This window comes from Humulus lupulus, chromosome 3, assembly GCF_963169125.1.
Source record: "Humulus lupulus chromosome 3, drHumLupu1.1, whole genome shotgun sequence".
In the NCBI taxonomy this organism is placed as follows: Eukaryota; Viridiplantae; Streptophyta; class Magnoliopsida; order Rosales; family Cannabaceae; genus Humulus; species Humulus lupulus.
Window position 1 is genome coordinate 8489498 of NC_084795.1, and position 11253 is coordinate 8500750.

The following is an 11253-nucleotide window of genomic DNA, read 5'->3' on the forward strand; positions in this document are numbered from 1 at the left end:
CATTTAAGCAGTTAAATATATAACTACATAAATAGTTACCAAACCATGAGTCGAGCTTGACTTCAGTGACGAGTGTACATGCCCAGCCAGTTTACAAGAACCCTAAACCTTGGCACGCTCTGATACCAAGTTGTAACGCCCTGGTTACTCCAAGACAGTTACTATGAGCTTTGAACCGTGCTTAACTCGCTAATCGAGTCATTTGGTTATAAACGTGCATCAAGGTGTCATTAGTAGGCTAAGGTGAGAAAACTCAATCAAAAGGAAATGATATATTTTATCTAAAACATAAAACTGTGCATGGGCCCATAAAAACGTTTACAAAGTTATTTACAATTCAAAATGGTCATTACAGTGTAAAAATTACAACCCGCCGACCTAAGCGGCAAAATATAGGGTTAACCCTTAGTTCCTTTGAGAAACTCCTTGGCCGTGGTGGTCAAGCGGCCACATATGTACACATTGCCACCTAAGCTCTCCACTCAAGGATGGGTGAGCTTTTCTTTCCCTTTACCTGCACCACATATCACCCGTGAGCCAAGGCTCAGCAAGAAAACTCATTACTACATGTATATAATTTCAAATGATGATTATGATAATCATCCAGAGCTTATAGCCCTAAACAGATGAGTGACTGATGTGTAAGTCACTAGTGTAGGTTCTGCTAGGGGTGAGCATCGGTCGGTTTGGGCGATTTTTTCATAACATAAAATCCAGAATTTGGTTTTCGGTCCGGATTGGTGCAATCCAAAAACTGACCGACCAAACCAGTTAAAAGAAAAAACCGACCGTTTTGGACCGTGGTTTGGTCGGTTAAACTGACCAAACCGAATTTCTTATTTAAATTTTTTTTTTTGAAAGTTTTAGTTAAAAAACTAAAAATTTTGGATTGTTGGAATCCATTTTTTGTACATTTTTAAAATATAAATATATAGAACATAATTTCATATTTTTTAAAATTTTTATTTAATAATTTTAATAATTAATAATTATATAATATTATATTGTTCGGTCGGTTTTGGTTCCGCCGGTCGGTCCGGACAAAATTTTCAAACCGACCGAACAGTGGCGGTTTGCGCCTGTTGACTGTGAATTTAGCCAACGACGTAAGAACGTCAACTACGACAAACCTTCAAGAGAATTATAAACGACAACAGACAGTTTTTATCAATGAAAGTAAATAACACGAGATTTTATAGTGGTTCAGCCCCGATGATCGGTAATAGCCTAATCCACTTAGAGATTTTATTATGTATTCACGCTCAAGATCAGATGAACCGTGTCAACTGAGTTTCTTCAGTGTGAAATATTACAGAATACAAAAAGGGGTTCTCTCAGGGAAAACACTTTCTCTCTCTAGAACACAAGTTAACTCTTGATTTTTCCAAAAGTCCCTTTACGATCCTCCCAACTCTTATTTATAGACTTGGGATTCTCAACTGATATCCCCTTTAGATAGGGATATTTAATTATTTTCCTAATATTTATATTACAAAATAAATATTCAAAATACAACTGATCCCTAAATTCAAATGAGGATTGAGAGATTCCCGGATGCTTGGACCAATTCTCACTGAAGTAGTTTCGGGCAGTTTGACGTAGTCTCTCATGCATGTTGACTACTCTTCAAGCTTTACGTAGGTCAAAGGTGGTATGTGCATGGCTCTCCTCGGACCAAGGTCGTCCGAGGGTACTTACTTTGCTTCTTACTTCGGGCAAATTCGAGGCATCCCCCCCCATTGTGCCCGATCGGACACAACGGTTCTCTCCTTGGCTTAAGGTGGTTCAAACCACCCTCTTTGGCTCCTTCAGTCAAGGTCCGATCGGACCTTGCACTCTCCTCCTCGGACCAAGGTGGTCCGAGCCATGTCTTCTTAGCATCTCCTCGGACCAAAATGGTCCAAAGCACCCCATAAGCATCATGTCCGATTGGACACTACTTTCTTCTCCTCGGACCAACATGGTCCGAGCCTTTCTTCGTTCAACCAAGGTCCGATCGGACCTTGGACTCTTCTCCTCAGACCAGAAGGGTCCGAGCCTTCTTTTACACACCAACACCTTGGACCTAAATGACCCAAGGTAGCTCTCCTATGGGTACCTCCGATCGGGTACAATGCTCCTTTCCTCGGACCAAAATGGTCCGAGCCTCCTTTGTTCAACCAAGGTCCGATCGGACCTTGGACCTTTCTCCTTGGGCCAAGGTGGTTCGAGCCTCCTTTTACATATCACCTCCTTGGACCTAAATGGTCCAAGGTACCTCTTCTATGAGTATGTCCGATCGGACTCCAACATCTCCTTTTCAACCAAAGCTCGGTCGGACTTCAACATCTTCTCCTCGGACCAAAATGGTCCAAGGTATACTTTTCCTCACCTCATTCAAGCCCAAGTGTACCTCTTCCACATCATACCCGATCGGCCATTATGTGGCTTTCCCCTTGAGTAAAACTTGAGCCTTGGTCATTCTCTTTGAACTCATTCGAGCCAAACTTAACAAGAGGTCCCCTAAGATTAGGTCCGATCGGACCTATTGCTTTTATACTTTGAACCAAAATTCAAACCTCCCCTTCAACTTCTTGGACTTGGCTCCAATTTAATTATAAGGGTCTTCAAACTGAGGTCTGAGCCAAGCAACCCCCAGTCCAAATATTCTCTTCGATCGGGCGTATTTGGCTTGACTATCTGTCCAATTCCTTAACTGATGTATTAGGCCATTACTAAGCCAGATCACCCCACTAACTCATGCCATGTGTCAATTTTACTGCCACGTCATTCTTTTCAAATATTTGGGATAACAGCGCCGTTGGCAGTTTTTTTGGTGTTTGGTTTAATCGGTTTTGGTTTTTTTGATGTTTGGAAGGTCGATGTATACGATTTTTTTAGTTTTTCGGATTTTATGCTCAGCCCTAGGTTCTGCACCCTTAGTAAATGAGTGAACATGGAGTCACTAGCTTAAACCAGATGAGCGAGTCACTAATGTAAACCAAGTGAGTGACCATGGAGTCACTAGTGTGGGTTCCACACCCTTAGTCATGTGACGATGCAGTCACCTGGGCCTTCTGGCCCTGGCTCTGAGTGACTAGCCATTATACTAGACAAGCGCTTTTAGTTTTCATCGAACTTGAGGTCGGTCAAGCATTAATGCTCATGATGAGTCATTCAATGCTTATGTCGATTAGATCTAATCTTTTCGACTTGCGTTAAACACGCTAATACCGTTCTTGACTCATAAGCCAATATTATACGACCAGTGTTTAGTACTACTGTCGAACTTGACTAATGAGTCACGGCTTCACAATTAATACCGACACCATTGTCGATTCTAACTAATAAGTCAGTGCCATTCACAAGTAAGCAAGATTTGCTAAGAATTTGATATGTAATCAATATCCACATTTAAACACTCAACATGTCTCATGAATAACCATGCATGTCACGTATGGGGTGAAGTTTTCTTACCTCTGGTTCGAGCGTGGAATAATAAAAGAATGACCCTGAGAACGATCAGTTATATAGTCCCTTAGCGATCACCTAGTAATAACCAAATATTGGATTCCATCAATAAAATGAATAGTAAAAGGTTCCCGAACCAAGACTTAGCCTCCGGGACGTCAAATCCTACTAAACCGGGTAGTAGGAACGATCCTGAGGCCTAAGGTTTGAGTTTCCAGGACAAAAACACATTTCTTGCCAAAATACTCTTAAGAGTTGTGACCCTACCCCCACCATGCTGCGGCCCGCCTCCCAAACAGAGCCGCCAGCCTCAAGCTCCTGCACCCTATGCCGCGGCATGCCTCCCAAGCGCCGCGACCCTACTTGCCCATCAGCCAAAAGCCTCTGTTTTCTCCCATCAAAACCTTGTTTTTTTCCCTCTTTTAATCCTTCCAAAAACTTACTCAAACATCTCCAAATCCAAACCAAGCATTACCACAACACAATCAACATTCCAACAACAAAACCCAAGCTTTGAACCATTAAAAACCACACCAATTACTCAATTCTATAATCAAAAGTTCTAGCTCAAAACTAACTTCAAAACAGAGTAAAAACTAGAAATTTCATGGTTGAATCTTACCTCAAGCTCAAGATTAAACCATCTTCAATGGTTGAACACAATCCTAAACCCTCAAGGCTTGATTCTCTAGCTTGAATCCTCAATTGGAGCTTCGTGGGAGAGGAAAACTAGTGCTCTGTTTTGGCTTCATCTTATGACATTTTATAGCTTTCTCAAGTTCACATATATCCTTAAGTCAAAAGACAAAAATACCCCTAGGCTTAAGTAAAACCCTTAACAGTCACCAAGGACAAAATTGTCATTTCTCCCCTATCTTGTTAATCATAATTAACGTCTTCCAATTCCCGTTATTCCCAATATTCTCAAATGCTAATAAATTATATCACAGTACCATTTAATTCCCGGTAATGCACTAATCACCAAATTACGCGAGACTCACCCCGAGCCCCGAAATTAATCTCGTTATGACCAAACCACTAATTAATATTCAAAGATCATCTCATGCCGAATAACTCGAACAAATCTATATTATAATTAAAAAATTTGCAAAATATTTAAAATAACTGCAATGCATAATGTTATTAAAAAAAATTAAAGTTCTAACCACACACCAAGAAAAACAAAAATTATGAGACGTGTATACCGTACAATAAAAATTTGTGGTAATTAGCAACAAGTACCACTTGTCTTGTTGGGTAGTGGAATGGAATGAAATTATTTTATTAATTTAATTTAATTTTTGGGACAACATGTGATGCACACAAACACAATTCATAGTTGATAAGGACTTGATAGGTTAATTAATATGGTTTGAGTGGTTCGAAACTTTGACAAAAGTGTACCTAAATACATAAATTTTGACAGTCTTGGCCCCCAAAAATAAATCTAATTCTATTCAGCAGAATAAAAAACGTGTCTGAAAACCCTCAACCGGCAAATATTTTTTCAAAATTGTAGAAAAACCCAAAAAAAACTTTGGATAATTATGGAAAAACATATCAGCCATACAAAAACCAAATGAGTCCACCCACTTCTTCTTGTTGAGTCGAGTTGAGTTGAGTTGAGCTGTTTGTGTCCCCACATGTGTCTTTATGCGCGCACGTGATTTTTGTTTCATCTCATAACCGCCTGCCTACCAATCTTTTTTGGACCAAAAAAACCTACCCTACTTACTTAAAATAAGAGAATACCCCTACCCCTATCTTTATTCCTCATTTAATACAATAATAATAATAATAATAATAATAGTGAAGAATAATACTATTTTGGGCATCTCTTTCCAAAAATAAAATTTTGAATATTGTGTTTTATAAATTAGTTTAAAGATTAAAACTGTTTTCATAAATTCAATTTTGGTAAAAAAAAAAATTGTTAGATCTTATTTATATAGTCTTTTGAGTTGGGAAATCAACCTTTTATGAGGTTATATTTGAAAATATTTTTAATAAAGTTAATTTCATAAAAATAATTTGAATCAATTTTTAAACACAAGGTCCAACAAAAAAATTTTTTAAAATAAAAGCTCCAAATAAGTACTTAAAAAAAATAAAGGATTTAAAATAGTGTTATCCTTAATAATAATAATTATAGACCTAATCTCTTGAGCTAAGTGTATACAAACACCCTTTTTATGTCATCTATTTCCAGTAAATCAATAATAATTTTTTTTAAGAAAAATAATCTCACCTCTATAATTTATTGTTAAAAAAATGAAGCCTTTTTGTTACTCTTCAATTAAAAAATATTTTTTAAAAGAATATAGCAACTTAATCACAAATTTTAACTTTAACTTAAATAAGAATAAATATAAACATAAATAATTCAATTTTTTTTAAATAGCTTATGAGAATCAAAATAAATAGTCACAATTATAATATTTAATTTCTATACTTGTAAAAAATTAAAATATATGATATAATTATTTCTTAAAATGATAAAATAATGAATATATAAATGATATACTAAATATTTGGAGGTGTGCTTAAAACTAAATTTTTTATTTTTGATATTTAATGAGGCCACTTGTGGTCATTTATTTAAATAGTATATTTAGTATTAGCTAATTATTTAGAAGTGATGATGAAGGAACAAATAGTGGTGGGAATAGTCTCACCCATTTATAAATATATAATATATTTTCCATTTCTGTGTATAATATGTTAAATTTTGAGAAACATCAACACTTGAAACAAACCTACTTGTCCAACTAGTTATATATAATAAAACTCTACTAAACATATTTAAAATTGTAATCAAGTTCCTTATAAGGAACTTTTATGCTAAATCAAGACCTTTCCTATAAAAAGAAAGCTAGCATTGGGATATAAATGCAAATCCCATCTCAATTACACCTTCAACCAATAGATCTCCACATCACACCACCAAGTTGATATTCTTTTTTTTTTTTTTTTTTTTAAAATAAGTAGGTCCACTCCTAATTGGTAACCACTTCAGATCAAAGAAAAAAAAGAGATGAAACCACTTACTATAGCCAAACTTTCAATAAACAAAACAGCACTAGTCAATACTAATTTTGGGTGTCCATGCTTAGTAAACCCACCTTTTAAAAAAATAATATTTGTTATTAAAATAGATTAAGAACTCTCTTTGACCCCATATCCCAACACTAGACATGAAAAATAAAATATCTAACTTTTGTTTGCATTTACTTGGAAATTGTTGTGGATAATAATATAAATTTAGATCTCCACAAGAATGAAATTCTAGTGTACTTACATATTTTCTTCTTCAATAATTGGAGCCTAAATGGATGCATTTCACATGCCAAAAGTTTTCTAGAACAAGAAGAGGAAAATGCAAAAGGATTATCTAATATAGCACATAACAATATTTTTTATGGTACTTATTTCCACATTGCAAAACACAAAACAAAAAGATACAAGATTAGTTACAAAGGAGTAACCAATGTTCTAGAGAAGGAAGCAATAATCCCACTATAACATAATCCTACTAAAAAGATAGGTGGGAAAATTACAAACCAGCTGCATATATGAATGTCAGTACTTTAACATCTAAAATAGTCAAAGATAAGCAGTTTCTTTGATCAAGAATAATAATAATAATAATAATAATAATAATGATAATGATAATAATAAGAATAACCATTTGTTTACATATTTTCACTTGCTGCATAAAATTTTCAGCAATTTCCTTTCTAATAATATTGCATCATAGGTCACACGGCTATTTTCCCTTTTGCTAATAGATAGAGTCTACAGCCGTACTTGCAGAAAAATTCGCACCGTTGGATTCGGTGGCAGTGCATTCCGAAGTGTTCTTGCAGAAGTTGTATGGTATTGCATTCATCATCCTGCAATGTGCAAAGAAGACCTCAAGTCAACAGCTCTCTATACTGTCTATTGTTTGATTGGCTCTCTCTAATCAAGAAGCATTTGGTTAAATCACTTGTTTGTTTTTCGATTTCGTAAAGGACATAGTAACTGGATAACAATTTCAGCTCAGATTTTGGTTATAGATTACATATAAGTTTCACAGAAAGCTTAATCTGTCTCCTCAAGCACATAAGACATTTACAAACAAAGATATCTTGTCTGATTACTGACCTTTCCTTGCGCTTTTCCAAAAACCGAGCCAAAGATGCTTTGCGAGCTTGTGGAACGGCTGCAAAAGATAAAGCTAAGCAAACTAAGGTTTTTTTTTTCCAAAAAAAATGAAGATCAAATGAATATATTGAATTCAAATATGGCGGACGAAGCATACAGAAGATAGATAATTCCAGTTTCCAAACTGTAATGGTTTAAATAACAAAAGCATACCAGAAGGCATCAAAGCAGTTGCAGCGACAGATCCAACTGCATTCATTATCTTGGGAGGCTCCACTTTGCTCAAAGAGGTAGAATGGACTCTGGCTGCTTTAGCAGACATTATTTCATCATTACTTGTGGATCCACTCCCTGATGGCACACCAGTGTGTGAAGAGACTGACAGTGGGCTTGAAACTGCAGAATTTGGTGTATTTATTGGCTGATTTATTGGGAGACCATCAAGAGCTCCCAACTTTGAGCTTGGTGTCACGATTTGAGCTTTCAAATTCGATGCATTAGAAGACAGACAAGAACTACTCCCAGCTAAGAACATAATTGCCTGTGCCTGTAACCCCATATAATTTTTCATTACATGACTTGAATAAAGATAGACAAAGTCTGGCATAAGTGAATGTATGTGAGATGAGAAACAGAGAGAGAGACCTTCTCAGGGGAGATATCTTCATAGACATTCACTGAACCCCCATAAAAAATTGTCAATTGAGCGGGAGATCCAGCGGCCTTAACATTATTCCTACAACAGATTATATGATTTTTTTTTAGTATATCATGTTCAGATTACATAACTATAAACGCTTTGTTCACAATAAAAGAATCGAGTCAAATTACCATGGTTCAGTGATACCAGCAATTGAGCATGTAGTTGGAAGAATGTAATGCTGAGTTGCCACGGGAATTCCTCCGAGCAATGGTTGCTTCGCAGAAGCGGGAGCTAAATTCTGGCCAGCAACAGCAAAATGATCCTTTAAATAAGGATTTCCCATAGAAACAGAAACTGCTTGGTTTGGAACTGAAAACATCTTCACATCATGAGAACGGTGCACAGAATACAAATCATGTTGCGCAGGATATGCTGTCAGGGGAAATTGAGTGCCACCTTGCCTATCGTGATTGAAGGATTTCTATATGGTAAAAACCCAAAAATCGATAAGAGAAAAGGCAACAACGGGATCAAGAAACCTATATCTTCGGGTTTTGTTAAGTATTTATTAAGGTTGCAGAACAACCATGGATTGAACATGTAGAGATCAAGTCTCTACAATCATCACCAAAGTCTCAACACCATCCTATTTATGATAAGTTCACATAACAATATTTTAATAACTATAGAAAAAGAAAAGAAAAGAATAAAACTTATAACACAAACAATTGTATAAATAATCAAAAGGGCAATACAAACCTGGAATTCAAGCATAGCTCGTCTCTGATTTTGTTCAAATGCATCTGCTGTTGGGAGAGGCCCAAATCCAGAAGACATAGACTCTGGCATAGTTTTTCTAGCCTTATCATCTTGACCAACCTTGAAAGACATCAAATGAGGCAGAGCAGAAACCTTGTTTGAGAAAGGCCATTGAGCACCTAAACCCTTGGTATAACCTTAAAATCACAAAAACGTAACCAACAACTCTCAGTTGGATGTCATAAACCACATAAAATTCTATGTATACTCAAGCAAGAATGAACAAAATCCACCCTTGTGAAGGATAATATGAATTAATAATCGTATGTATATGCAAAAAGTTTTTGGGAGACATGTTTTAAAAGCTTCAACAGAAACTAGAACTCTCAGGCCATGAACGAGCATGAAGTGGTTGATTGTTTTCAAGATACACACTTAACAAAAAGCTGAACCTATGACATATCACGAATTACCAGCAATCAATGGATTTTTGAACATACCATATGGAAACCATTTCTTAAACGTAAATTATTCACAGAATTTGATTTGCCAAAATTATGAAGAAAAAAAAACCATAACTAGCATTAGTTCACAACTAAAACAAGTGAGTTTAACTTACCATGCAAAGAAAGGTTTACAAACCGTAGAGGAAAAAAAAAAGACTTTCTCTTTCTCACAGATTTTTTTTAATTACAAACCCATTTAATTCCCCTTTTCCCCATTTTTTTTCAAATCACATGTTCTAAATCTACTACCAGCCAAGGGCAATAACTTGAAATTCAGAGCAAAACCCAGTACTAAAAAACACAAAAGAATTAAAATTTCAGCATAATTCAAAGCATGCAATAGATAATAGTGAAAGAGAGAACTGTGACAGAACACTGTAATTATAAGAAAATTTTATTTTTTTTAAAGAAAAAAATAATAATAACAAACCTGAGTCTTTGCACCCATCATTAGCAATTTCCTCCTTCACCATAACCACTGACTCTTTTGAGCTCAATCCCATGAAATCTCTCTCCATCTCCAACTACCAAGAAAAGAAATAAGCAAAATCCCAGTTGAAACCCAGCTCAAACTAACCCAAAAATGAAAAAAAGACGAAGATAGAAAAACTCCAGTTACTTCTCTGCCCACCAAACCAACCCTCTTGGCCACAAACCCACAAAAACTTCTGATTAAAGAGAGAGACGAAGGAAAAGCTTACAACTACAGAAAAAAGCAGAGAGAGATTTTTTTTTTTTTTTCCTTCAGGGGAAGGGAGAGTAGTTATATATAAGATATTGACCGTTATTTATTTATTTATTTTCTCCCATTTGTACGTAAAAAATAATAATAAAAAAATGGTTATAATTAGCAGGTGCAAAACAAAAAAGCTACCGATAGATCCTGTAAGAATGACCGGTTTGTCCGGTAACTCAACACGTGCTCAACAAAGGTCGAAGAAAACCAGATTGTGTGCCCATTGCCCAGCTGTCGGTGCTATTGTAGCTTTGTACTGTCATCTACTCAGAGCCTGACGTGTGCCTCACAAGTGAAAACAATTGGCTCGCCAATTAATATGCACGATTTTTTTTTAATTTCTATTTTAAAATAATAAATATACTTTTAGTGTATTTATGTTTTTTTATCAATATATATATATATATCAACACAACTCATACTGCCAATGAGTAGTTCTTGATCGCAACGTTTGAATAAATTTAGGTAAAGTAATTAAATTTAAGAACCTTAAATAATCTAAAGGGAAATTTGAGTTTATATTCATATTGCATACTCATAAATACAAAAAGTGTCACCCTACACTAACATTATAATCTTATTATTTACTTTTTCTAATAGCCTCATTTTTTTTTATTTTCTCTTTCTCTCTTTTTGGTTCACTCTTTATTTTTTACCCGCACCCGAAAACCCTAAAAAGGTTCATATATGGACTCGAAAACCCGTAGGACAAACTCAACCCGCACCCGAAAAACCCTAAAAAGTGACGAAACCCGAAAGGTCGGGTTGGGTCGGGTTCAACCTGAGGGTCCCGTCGGGTCGGGTTTGGGTATCACAATCACATTTCTGTCAGGTTCTCGTGTAACCCGAAATCCGACCGACCCTATTATTTTTTTCTTCTGTTTTTTAGTTTTAATTCAATTTTATTTTAGATTTTCTTTTAAAAAAAAAACCCCTAAAAACCAAGGACCCTCCCCCCCCCCCCCCCCCCCTAGACCCGACTCTTTCCTCTCTCTTTCCCTCATGCGGCGCCA

At 35.8% G+C, this 11253-nt stretch overlaps 1 protein-coding gene across 2 annotated transcripts; it reads right to left on the minus strand.

Moving 5' to 3' along the window:
* Nucleotides 1-6847: 6847 nt before the first annotated feature.
* LOC133821998 (protein TIFY 6B-like) lies at nucleotides 6848-10262 on the minus strand. 2 transcript variants are annotated; one of them, XM_062254192.1, is made up of 7 exons: nucleotides 9935-10262; nucleotides 8999-9195; nucleotides 8428-8720; nucleotides 8242-8332; nucleotides 7810-8143; nucleotides 7597-7669; nucleotides 6848-7343 (listed from the first exon to the last, which is right to left on the minus strand). In XM_062254192.1, exons 1-7 carry the CDS (start codon nucleotides 10020-10022, stop codon nucleotides 7232-7234), a joined length of 1188 nt encoding a protein of 395 aa, XP_062110176.1. In that variant the 5' UTR covers nucleotides 10023-10262; the 3' UTR covers nucleotides 6848-7231. The 2 variants fall into 2 exon arrangements, with proteins under 2 accessions (XP_062110176.1, XP_062110177.1); XM_062254193.1 differs by having other exon boundaries at nucleotides 7597-7654; nucleotides 9935-10260.
* Between the last annotated feature and the right edge of the window lie 991 nt (nucleotides 10263-11253).

Bases quoted from the DNA above. Each gene is read 5' to 3' on its own strand.
- LOC133821998 (XM_062254192.1), bottom strand. From the start codon at position 10,022: ATGGAGAGAGATTTCATGGGATTGAGCTCAAAAGAGTCAGTGGTTATG. The intron at 8,721-8,998 runs GTTTGTATTGCC...TTTACCATATAG, and splicing joins GAGCTATGCTTGAATTCCAG to AAATCCTTCAATCACGATAG. The intron at 8,333-8,427 runs GTAATTTGACTC...AATCTGTTGTAG, and splicing joins GCTGGTATCACTGAACCATG to GAATAATGTTAAGGCCGCTG.